At 37.4% G+C, this 12,372-nt stretch overlaps 1 protein-coding gene across 2 annotated transcripts; it reads right to left on the reverse strand.

Moving 5' to 3' along the window:
- Positions 1 to 589: 589 nt before the first annotated feature.
- Positions 590 to 6,722, reverse strand: LOC113585398 (E3 ubiquitin-protein ligase TRIM21-like). 2 transcript variants are annotated; one of them, XM_027022853.3, is made up of 7 exons: positions 5,963 to 6,714; positions 4,817 to 5,450; positions 4,583 to 4,678; positions 4,122 to 4,355; positions 3,710 to 3,860; positions 3,563 to 3,589; positions 590 to 2,107 (listed from the first exon to the last, which is right to left on the reverse strand). In XM_027022853.3, exons 2-7 carry the CDS (start codon positions 5,402 to 5,404, stop codon positions 1,560 to 1,562), a joined length of 1,644 nt encoding a protein of 547 aa, XP_026878654.1. In that variant the 5' UTR covers positions 5,405 to 5,450; positions 5,963 to 6,714; the 3' UTR covers positions 590 to 1,559. The 2 variants fall into 2 exon arrangements, with proteins under 2 accessions (XP_026878654.1, XP_026878655.1); XM_027022854.3 differs by lacking the exon at positions 3,563 to 3,589 and having other exon boundaries at positions 5,963 to 6,722.
- Between the last annotated feature and the right edge of the window lie 5,650 nt (positions 6,723 to 12,372).

Genomic DNA, 12,372 nt, shown 5'->3' on the forward strand with positions numbered 1-12,372 from the left:
TTCTTGAGTGTAATCATGCCTACATGTCTGCACACAACTGTACCTGTTGTTCTGTATTTAAACCCATGTCGGTGTGTGCGTCACTGTCGGTCATTGTCTCTGTTCACATTGCTTTCATTCATGTCCATGTTCACATTGTCAATGCCTGTGTTCATGATTGCTGTTTATGTTATGTGTGAGTGCCACTGATGTATGCATCTTTCAATAAACGTCTGTCACCGTCAGGAGAGTCTGTGCATCCTGCTCCGTGCCCTGTGGTACTCGAGCCGTTACACAAAGTTTACCAAATTCTCTCCAGGACACCAGGCTCAGGTCCTTGTGCATGCTGAGACGTTTTTTTTCTTTGTCTTTTTACCCTGCCTTATAACCATCCACAGGTGCACCACTTTAGTAACCACAGGTAAGTAACGTAATCTGGAACCCCCCTGAATGTCAGTGTCTGTCCCTAACTGTGTGACCATAACCATACCTAATAGTTGTACTGTTTGTAATTCAGTTTTTTGACACAGAACATTAATGCTTTTGAATCTGTAAATAAATGTATGTAAATATTACAACTTGTCCAGTTATGAATCACCAAAACTTTGATTTAAAATGTTTTATTTGCTTAGTGATTTGTAGAATGAATGGTACAGAACTATATAGAATGAGTTTTACATAAACGCACATACCATATATTCAATACCATACAATAAAACTGCACTACAAAATACTCAGATCTTAACAAGTGAGAATATCTTAATTCTAAAGTAAATATCTAAAATTAAATACCTAAAATTTAGAAATTTCTCATTTACAGATTGTTGTAAGAATATTAAAATTTGTAACATATTTCTAGAAGTCATTTTATAAAGTAATTTTATTAATTATCTGACCATACTGGCAGATAATTTTTGATATATGTATTTAAAGGGTGCCTACTTCAAAAAATATAAACTGTAAGACATTCACTATTTGTATAACAAGAACAGTTTTAATATGCACTTTTCTTTTGCTATAATGTCCGTTACACCCCAAGAATGTCTTATGTTGTATTTATGTTTATTTTTAATAAGTGTGCAGCCCTTTTATCAACCTGGTTGTGTCAAATGTGCTATATAAATACAATTTTCCTTGCCTTTCTTTATGAAGTCAGAAGTTGTCTGGGTGGAAAAATGCCACCTATTGTTAAAAAAAGATATCAGTAAATGATGTCATCTTGCTATAAAATCAGTAATGTAGGTAAGAATTGAAAAGGCCAAAGCAAAGCAAACATTATTCAAGTTGTATAATAGGTTTGGAACCCTGTTAGTCAAATTTAGACATGCCTGGGAGTTATTTTAAAATATGAGAAAATTACTAAATGCAATTTATGAACAATTTATGAACAGTTCTTGCACTCTGAACATAGTGAAATGTCCATAAATTACAATACATTTTGTTCTATAAGAGAAAGCTTATAATTTTTTCCAGATTACTGATTGATGTGTTTTTACATATAGAGCTCTCCACATATAACATATTTCAGTCTTTAGGCTTTGTAGTTCTTGTAAAACATCCTTTACCATTAATTAAAAATATCAGTCACCCAGATTTACAGGGCAGATAACCAAAGGGCTTGAGTTGGTTTCACCTTGCTTAAGATGAGGGCTAAAATAGGGCAGAATTTCATCTTCAAATACACAGCCAGTAAAAGAGTAAATGTGAGCCTTGGCTCCTATATCATAGAAGGAGACCAGCTCCATTTGTTGGTCTACAAACACGCCCACTTTCTGAGGCTTATCTTGAAGCAAGAGTGGGATTGGAGAGTCTTCCAGAGCTGCGTATTGATCCCCATTGTAATGCACGATGACCCAGTAGCCTTGGCTTGGTTTAAGGGACAAATTCCCCTTTCTGTTGGCCTTCTCCTTTGCTACCCCAATATCCCAGCCTTGTTTGTCACTGACATCCACTACCCAGAATGACTTGTCCCTGGGCAGCTGATTCAGGCCCAAAATACTTGCAAAGACATCAAACCTGTCAGAGCTGTCAGGGACAGTCCTTCTCTCTCCAGTGTCTTGGACTTCTCTCATATCATCAGACACCAGAAGCTGAGCATTAGAAGTGTTGGGATCCAGTGTCACATCCACTGGAAAGCAATAGTTAACATGTATGTCAGGTGAAAAATAAGTGGCAAAGTCATTTGATTATTCGCTATTTACAGCAGCAAAGGGGCCTAGGGAAGAAATAGAGCACTATTTAAGAGAAAATAGTCAGTGACACTGGTTAAAATAGCTGGTTAAAGTAATATGTCATATGATCCAAATGGAAAAGATAGCACTAAAAAATGTTCATATCTGTGTATATCTGTGACCCTTCCTTAGCATGCTAACATTGTTCTTGGATGCAGTGCAACAGTGTCCGAACAAATATATTATTGTGGGTATATTTTTTCTTTAATGGTTTATTAATTTTTAACAGCAAGATATGACTGAAGTAAAATAGTTTTATATTCCCATTCAGTGGTTTACTTAATTTTCAGCTTTTTAAGTTATCATTTGAATACATTTCAAAGTAGAGATTGCCCAATACCCTTTGGCCATAGATATAGAGAAAAATGTTTGAATGAAACTTTACTAGTGTTTTATTAAACATTCAGCCAACATTTAATAAAACAACAACAGAACGGAAATATGAGAAAACACTTCAAAAATCAAACAAACTGGCTACTCCTAATATACCAATGACCTTGCGTTATTGGCAGCCCACATTCTATGCTATTCATGCCTCCAGTTCCACACATTAGAATTCCTATGTGTATAAATTATTCCTGTGTCTAGGCTAGGTGGATCATTGTTATTGCTGTGTTGGTGTTACTGGCCCAGGTCTGCCGTATATGTTTTCATTAAACAGCTTTTTTATTCTGGACTTTATGCTTGCTTCCTGCCCCTTTTTGCTGCAGCCTTTTTGCACACCATCAAAGAAGGAATATCTGAAGTTGGAAAAGTACAATGGACTGAAAAGAACAAGGTTGTCTCAGTGGTGACAGAGGCACTTTGGGCAGTGACCCATAACCTGGAGGAGTGGGTCCAACAGATGCCAGGAATGACAACTTTAGCCTCAGTCCAGAAGAGCAAAATCCTACGCAATAGCAAAACTACTGTGCCACACTCTTAAATTCCCAGGTCTCTGGTAGAAGGCCAGAGTGTAAAGGAAATTATATGGACAAGAATGTTTCGAATATATGTATATGCACACCTTTTACCACATAAAACATTCAGCCTGCATACACTGTATTCTACCAACCATATAGTTCTTAAACGGCTTTGATAAATCAAAAAAGCTGTACAGTAGGTCCATTTATCTAAAGAAGCAGTTATGGCAATTATTACTTTTAGAGCTGCTGTTGTTGCTTTTCCAATTGTCCTGTTTTAATAGAAGAAACTGAGCAACAGTTGATCCTTTGTGGATTACTTGATATTAGGAAGAGTTTACAAATCTTTTCTGGTGGTTTAGGGTCTCTATATAATGGCAGAGGACACTCTAGGAATTACTCTAGCACACTCTTTTGTGATATAATTATATAATGTCTTTTAATTCTTACCAGAATACTTCTTAATCCTTTCAATTTCTACAAGGCAAATGGGTAAAGAGAGAATTATAGATCTTACATGTATGACAAAGCATATGTAACAAATAGCTAAACAATGGAAATTAGAAATTATGGAAGTTAGAATTTTTTTTCCCTCACCAATGCTGGAGAGCTTGTTTAGCTCAGTCTCAGTGTCAGTTTTCATAATTTTCACCAGGTTCCTCATAGTGCCAAAGGTCAAATGTGTATCCATTGTGACATTAGTCCAGTCTTTGCCACTTTCTGATGCTGGGACTGTCTGGAGATAATTCTGAGAAAACAGATTACACCATTGAAGTTACTACAACACACAGTATGTCATAACATCTTAATGACAAGGGCATATGGGCTCATTTATCAGCTATGACACAACCAATACACAGCAAAAACAAAAAATAATGCTATACATGCATATACTTTAATTTGAAAAACATGAATGCCTATTTTTCCAGGTTTAATCTGTTTTTAGAAAACATTATATTCCAATTGTAGGTCACAATCACAATTGTGGGACTTGTGGTTGGTTGCTGACCTGTAGGAAGAAAATGTGGTCTTCTTCCTCTGTGCTTGTTTGTAGTTTATAGATGATCTTTTTGAATTCAGTGATCTCTCGCTGCAGCTCCTCTGACAGGTCCTTCAGTTCCCTTTCCACATGACATGCCTTTTCCTCTAATGGACCCAGTGCCTCCTGCTCTGCCTCCCCCACCACCTTCCTCACAGCTTCAAAAATCTCTTTTATCTCTTCTTTCTCTCGCTTAATCAGAGCCTGTAGAGATATCACCAGCAGAGGGTGTTAGAACTGTTGTTCAGATTTTTCTTTCTTTTCACTACACCAGTTATTACTCTTTTGTTGTCCCTTGTATTTGAATTAATGAACAAGAACTTATGAATAAGAATTACATTAAAGTATAGGTCTGTTCAACACATAAAAACAAAATAGGCTATGCAGTGTGAACCACTAATATAAATTATAAATTAGTTTGGAAGACACACCAGGCACTTTTCTGTTGAATGTTGAAACTCTTTCACCTTCTCCTGATGGTGCTGCATTCTCTGTTCCATGTTTTTTATCACACTGGCTAGTATTTTCTGTAAGTAAAACAAACAAACCATTGGACAATTTCCCTCTTCTTTGGAAAATCTGATTCCATCCATCTACATGAAATCCAGTAGTATTACATTAGACCTAACTTGATTATAGCATGGAAGATATATGATGGTTATTACCTTTCTAGAGACACTTTCATTTTCCACAGATGTCACCTCTGTCCCTTCCTTCACACACAGGCTGCAGATGCACTTGTCATTCTGAATACAGTAGAGCTCCAGAGGCCTGCCATGGACCAAGCATGCCCGCTGGTCTAGATCCTTCACTGGAGCCACCAACTTATGACCTTGTAGGCGCAACTTGGTTTGGTGCCCCTTTAGATGATAATCACAGTATGACATCAGACATATCAGACAGGATTTGGTTGCTTTACACCTGCCATTGTTAGGGCACATGTCACAGGTGATCTCATCTGGGGCTTGAACTTTTGAACCCAAGCCATGGATTTGGCGGTATTCCTGCAGGATAGATTTGAAAATAACATTTATTGCGGGATTTTCCAATAGGGAATGCTTGCACAGAGGGCAGGCTCGGGTATTCTCCAGGTGGTGGGACAGGCATTTCTTGCAGAAAGTGTGGCCACAAATAGAAGTCACTGGCTCATCCAGCATATCCATGCAAATTGAGCAGGTGAGATGATGAGGGATGAATGTATCTTTCTGTAAAGCACCAGAATCTGTAGTGGATGTAATTGAGGAAGTAGCCATGTTGAAGATCTGCCTTAACCTTAATTGTGATCACAGGCGTGGTTCACTTCAAGTCAACATAAAACAGAATGGTTAAAGACAATGGTTAGGACTGAACATCTCAGCAGTTTTATAATGGCATATCAATAAAGAATTCAAATATAAACAGATTCATATTTTGGTACTAGCAATGAATGCAATGGAGAAAAAAAATAAGCTGAACAACCTTTCTGTAATTAGATAACTCCAATAATAGATAGATACATAGACAGACAGATAGTACAATTAAACCTACACAGATAATCACAATAAGTATTAAACTTTAGATAGATAGATAGATAGATAGATAGATAGATAGATAGATAGATAGATAGATAGATAGATAGATAGATAGATAGATAGATAGATAGATAGATAGATAGATAGAGTGAGAATACTACAGGAATATAAACTTTACTTGCTGACTGCCAAATAATGTGCTCATCTTTACAAACATTCAGTCTTCAATCATTTGTATAACCACCTGGTAACAGACTGAAAAATAAACTCACACCATAATGCTAACAAAGTAAGATTTACCTTATTAATTCTTTTATGCTTTCCTTTCCTTTTCCCCCCCTCATTCTCTTTCTCTCGCTCTCTGCTGTCTGCTGTTTTAACTCTCTCCTTTGAGTTTCATTTCCATTTAAGTTTCATTTCTTCCAAAAGACAAATTACTTCCGTGTTCCTTGTTCAAAAAGGTCTGTATTTGCATACATTTTCATGGATATGTTTGTACTGTTCATCACAGACTGAACAACTGGATGTTAAGTGGTGGAAACGGACAAGAGAACACAAAAGGTTTTAATAATAATGGTTGTTGGTATACTAAGATAGTAATACAGGGAACAAATTGTTCATGTGGATTCATGAACGCTTTTGCATGAACAATCCACTTTTCTGGTCGGACAACATAGCATGCTGATTCAGCAGAGTCATTTGGGAAGTGTGCAAGTCATCAAAGCTAAGGTTCAACATTCAAAATAAAGAACAATTAATGTATTATATACTAGTCATGGGAGTAACTTTGCTTTGATTAATACTCAGGACAAGAATGCTGATTGGGTGTTGCATTCCCCATAACAAATTAAATCTTCAGCAGACACGACAACTGAAAAGAAATCAACATTGGGCCTGAAAGGAAGGATTTTATGGCCAGCTTTGTCTAAAAAAAAATTCAGTAAGAAAAATAACATTTAACAATTGTTAAATGTATTCATTTTTTATTAATAAAAATTACATATATATTTTAATAACTAAAATGCTATTTCTTCATATTGTTTTTTATCACGTTTTCTGTTTTAAAATCTACTAAAGAATGTGACGGCCTGAGTGCCGTAGGGCGCGGAGCAGGACGCACAGACACCCTCGACTTTGACGGACGTTTATTGACACATAACGCATATGACGACGGCACTCACACTTAACATAAACGGTTCAAATGAATACACGTAACACTGGCATGAACACTAACACTGGCAACACGAACATATACGGTTAACATGAATACACGTGCGACTAGCAACACAAACAATGACCAGCGCCGATGCACACACCAACAGGGGCACACACACAGACGCACAGCATTAAACCAGGTGCAGGCGTGTGCCATCATGGGGGCGTGGTTACAAACAATACAAAGTGACTCCTACTGCACGCGGAGGGCCGTACCACGTGACCAGTGGCAACGGGAGCGTTCCGTGACAAAGAAATTTATCAGGATGTTTATTTTGACAACATTTTATTCGGTATTAAGTGTTGTTATAATCACAATGCTAAGCTAACCAAATAGATTTTTTCCACATGGGCTTAGTGTCGTGTCTCCACATACTGTTAACTGCAATAAGCTGATATGAAAGATTTTATAAAATATATTTAGTACACTTTCAAATGTGGTGGCGACATAATTAGCCAATCCAGAAAGTAGTAAGGGAAATTATGACTATAGTATTAGTTAAGCAACAGATGTGCAATATTGATATATAATAAGCTTGTTAGCTGCCAAACAGTGGAGCTGTATTTGGCTTTCAGTGTTAACACATTTCTAGTTAATTTATCTTAAATGTGTCACAAAGTGACTTACAAATTGCAACTAATAGTTAACCTATGGCTAACCTTAGGTTTACTAACAGCTTGCTTTAGTTTCCCATGTGCTGTTTATCGTTTACTGTGAAGGTCAATTGGGTATTACCAAATAATCAGCTTTTCGTGCAAAACTACCAAGAATTGAGCAAAAAGAGGAAATAAATAAATGCACTGGAATTGAATATTTGTAGCATTAATATACAAAAATATTAAATAAATTAACCTGGTCAAATTATATACCTCACCCCCACCCCCACGCCCCCACCCTGCTTATACATCCTGCCTCCCCTTTGGCAGCCCATGTAAAACTATCTAGATTAAGTAAGCACTGATCTTTATGTATGATAATCTAAGATAGTTTCATTTTCATTACTAAAGTCCACTGGGATGGCTAATACACAGAGGTGTGTATTAATTAATGCTCTACATTTACTTAAGTAACTTTTTGAACAAATTCTACTTTTAAAAAGTTATTTTAAAAGAGGGTACCTTATACTCTTACTCTAGTACATTTGTGAGGTCAAACATTTATATATAATTTTTTTTTTTTCTTTTGACCACATGCAGGAGCAGTTGTTAGCTAGGCAACATAGGATATCTAGCTAGCTATCTGGTCTTATTAATTGGTCGCCTAATTGCAAGTTAAATATAACAAACTGTAAGATGTCTTATAAGGTACCTTTGGCAAGAGCTTGGAACATTCCCAGAAACTGTACTAATCACAAAGTGATCACCAAGTCCAATGCGATACTTGTGGTTTATGTTATATGCACAATATTTTGCTGATACAACATAAAACAGCCTGTTTATTATGTATTTTTGCAGTTTTCAGGATTCCCTAACCTATCTTATTTGCATCTACATGTATGGCATTTAGCAGATGTGATCTACACAATTGATTTTAGCTGATTACTTGGAACAAACAGTTTATAACTGATTACACTCACATATTATGTATAGTAGGCCGATGGAAAATCGTAAAATCAAAAAGTGGACCTCCTCTGTTTTGCTGGACATCGAAGAAGGACGTTTCTGATACCACATAATTTGTGAATTTCATACACCTGTACTTATTGTAAATCTATGCCTGAGAGAGACATCTTTAAAACAGATTTGAATTCAGTGTAAAAGAACGAGGACCACGTTATATATATATGTTACTGAGCCTCATCCCGTCTCAGCTGCCTTGGCTACTCCTACTACCCCCTGATGTCCCCTGCTGTAGCCCACAACACCTCCACCCCAGCCAATTACTCTCTGTTTTCCTTAATGGGCATTCTCCTGTGGGATATCATGATGTTACTGAGACTCCACCCATCTCAACTACCATGGCTACTCACACCTCCCCCTATTGTCCCCTGCTGTAGCCGACCCCACCTCCACCCTAGCCAACCACTTCTCCATTGCCCTTAATGGACGTTCTCTTGCAGGTTGGGTCTCCGACACATGCACACCTCAGAGCAAGACTGGGACCTCTACAAATTTGAGCTAGACATCAATTGCTTATTTTTGATTTTATTATTTTATTTTTCACTTTAAGCTGTTATTATTGTGGTGACCATTTTCGGCAAGAGGAGGATGCGACCCCCCCCCCCCCCCCTTTGAGTCTTGGTTCCTCTCAAGGTTTCTTCCTCATGCTCTAGGGAGTTTTTCCTTGCCACTTGCACTTGGCTTGCTCACTGGGGGCTTGGACTTGGACATTTGTAAAGCTGCTTTGTGACAACATCTATTGTAAAAAGCACTGTGTAAATCAATTTTGAATACATTTTGAATTTGAATTTGAATTAATAAGGTCATGCATTATTAATGAACCCTGGCCATCAAACAGGGCACTGCAAAAAAGTCACATGTTTGCAGTTGTTCTGCTTGCAACATTACCTGAAAAACAGTCAAAAGAGATTTTACAAGAACAGAAAATTTAGTGGCTACAGCTGACTTAACAATATGTCATCTTAACCATGGATTTCTGCTTGCTTACAAGGTCTCCTAGAATAGCATCAAATAAGAGGCAAATTGCCATTAGCTCAGAGCTGTCCATTACTGTATGAATTGATCAAAGAAGCCATCCAAGATGCTCGCAGATGAACAAACAAACAAAATATAGCAGGCTAGATGTCTGGCCATGTCAAGGAGTCCAAATCTTGTGTGAAAAGTGTTGGGACCCGATTATGCCTGCTATTGAGATACCACAACTTAAGGATTCCAGATTCCAAGATATAGAGTTGTGCAGTGTGAGCAGTAGCACAATTTGAAAAGTTCAAGTCATGTAATGTGCGCAAGGCAATAGGGAAGCAGCAAGTCCAAAAATCTTCAACTATCAGTAATGGTTTCACCATAGAAAAGTACTGCAAATTCAACACTGAAGAATGTGGGCACCAACCCCACTACCTCTCTCATTTGAAACAAGCACACCACTTTTGAGCTAATTCCATTTGAGCTAACTCCCCAACTGAGAGCACATCTTTGGGTATTGGACAAAAGCTAAAGACTCGACACAATGCTTCTTGTTGAAATCCAGAATTAGCTCTAAAAGTTTTCTATAGCTAGGAATTCGAAAAAGCTTCTCTGGAAAATGTATGAATAGATCTCAATGCTTCTGACATGTTATACAAACACTATATAATTTGAGCTATGTCACATCTGGCAGTCACTGTCTCTAGCTGTCTCTTTGTAATAAGATAACCAATGCTTACCGAATACTTTTTCATGGCTTCAAATACTTTCAAGAATGAAAACTTCCAGAGATCTGTAGCTAGCCACATTGTCACTGTAAATTTGACACATTTATTTCACAAACTGAGCACTAAGTTGCTCTTTAACAACAGCTTCTGTGGTTTTGAAATTTAATTCAGTACTTGGCTGCAGACTAAACATTTGGAGGACTGAGTGATAGGTATCAACTTGCACCTATACTCAGTCGAAAAGTGCATTTATCCTTGTGCATGCCATGTCTACAGTTTCACCAAATTGGGCCCGCTGCCACTGCATTGAGGGCTCAAGAACTGCAAGCAAGTCACTGTTTAGGTTAGTAGGTCAGAGCATGGTGTTAGCAATACCAAGGACATGCGTTTGATCCTTGTAAGGGACAAGAGTCCTTTGGCTCATGAACAACCCCTGGCTGACAAACAGAACACTGCAAAGAAGGTACCTGCTTGCAGTTGTGGTCCTTTCAACAGTGCTTAAAAATAATAGTCTACTAAGAGATGTTCCAAAAATGAGTCTCTGATGCCAAGTTCTCAATATGCAATTTTATCTATGGATTTCCTCTCACTTACAGATTTTGGAGGTCACCAAGAAAAGCATCAGATCAGAAGCAAATAAGTGTTAGCTCAGGGCTATCGATCACTGTGTGAGGCTAGATATCTGGCCATGTCAGGGAATCCAAATCCTTAGTGTGAAAAATGCTGCGACCCTGTTATCACTAGCAGTGAAAACAGCTTTGAGCTGCAGCCAGTCAGAGCACAAGATATGGGGTGAAGGGAAACCTGAGGCATGAATTGTTTAACATCAATAACCACCTTGTTTTTTGCTCTGCAATTCAGCTCAAAAACATTTGATGTTTGTGATGGTGTTGTTGGCAAATCATAATTTATTTATTCATTTCCTTTTTTCCGTGCTTGTGTTTAGGTATGTAAATATTTATGATTAATATTATTTATAGTCTATTATTTCCCACTTTGATTCTATGCTATATAGGTAAATATATTACTTAAATGTGGAAAAAAACCAACAACTTGTATTCCTGTCACACAGCAGTGTCATCTCACCTGTTATTGGTGTTTTTCACTTTTTCTTGCTGCAAGCTATTTTAAAATGTTGGGTTTTCTATGATTTGGCCGGATTTGGTGCACTTCTTGCTAGAATTATGTAATTGCATGAAGATGTGCATGGTGATGACCTTGGGAAAGTTGAAGTTAGGTAAATCGCATTGATGTCCTGGAAACAAATTACTATGTGTATCATATGTGGGAAGATCTGGATACTTTGACCAATGATGTACACATAGCTTAATGCAATGCTATCTATCTCACCTTTGTTATGGCATTTCCTCACCTTTTCTGGCTGCAAGCTATTGTAAAATGCTGGGGTGTCTCGACCAGATCTGATGCAAGTATTATTTATTGCCAATATTATCTAAGTCCCTGAAGTTATGACAAACTGAATACTGATGAACCTGGAAAGATTTCTAGAGCATTGTAGTCCTAGAAACAAATGACCATCAATAGACATAATAAACAAGGTAGGTTTAACTGAATAAGCACAGATAGGAAAAAAATGCACAGCTATCCTTTACTAAAATTCTACTAATGACCAGGAGTATTGAGCTCACTAGAATAACAACCCTAACAAGGCAACCAAGCAAAACTTAATGTACATAATTTATGATGGATAAAAGCCTACTGGGCTAGGCTAATACAGGAAAGAGAGTAAAACCAAAACATTAAAAAAGACTGTTTTAAGCAACATCTGGAGATGACCAATGGGGTAATCTTCTTATCAGCCAAACAAGACCAACAAAAGAAACTTATTAATCAAACTAAATTAGTGATGCAAGCATAATTGAAATCTAAGAGGAGAATCAGGGGAACAAGTGACAGCCATTGTGTGTAAAAGGGGGAAATTAATTATAGGACTGATGAAGGCTGTATTACAGATGAGAGGAAAGAGTTAATTAATCTAATTGGATTAATAAACTATTTTAATATTGATACCAGCTGGAAACATAAAAGGGGAAAATACTGGTTCTTACGACTCGCTGGCACTTGCCCCTCGCTGGCACTTGACTCTCTGGGGGGGGAACGATGACACAGGAGAAGCATGTGTTCCATTGAAGTCATCCGGATAGTGCTGAGAGAATGAGAGTG

This window comes from Electrophorus electricus, chromosome 5, assembly GCF_041902795.1.
Source record: "Electrophorus electricus isolate QZ-2024a chromosome 5, ASM4190279v1, whole genome shotgun sequence".
In the NCBI taxonomy this organism is placed as follows: domain Eukaryota; kingdom Metazoa; phylum Chordata; class Actinopteri; order Gymnotiformes; family Gymnotidae; genus Electrophorus; species Electrophorus electricus.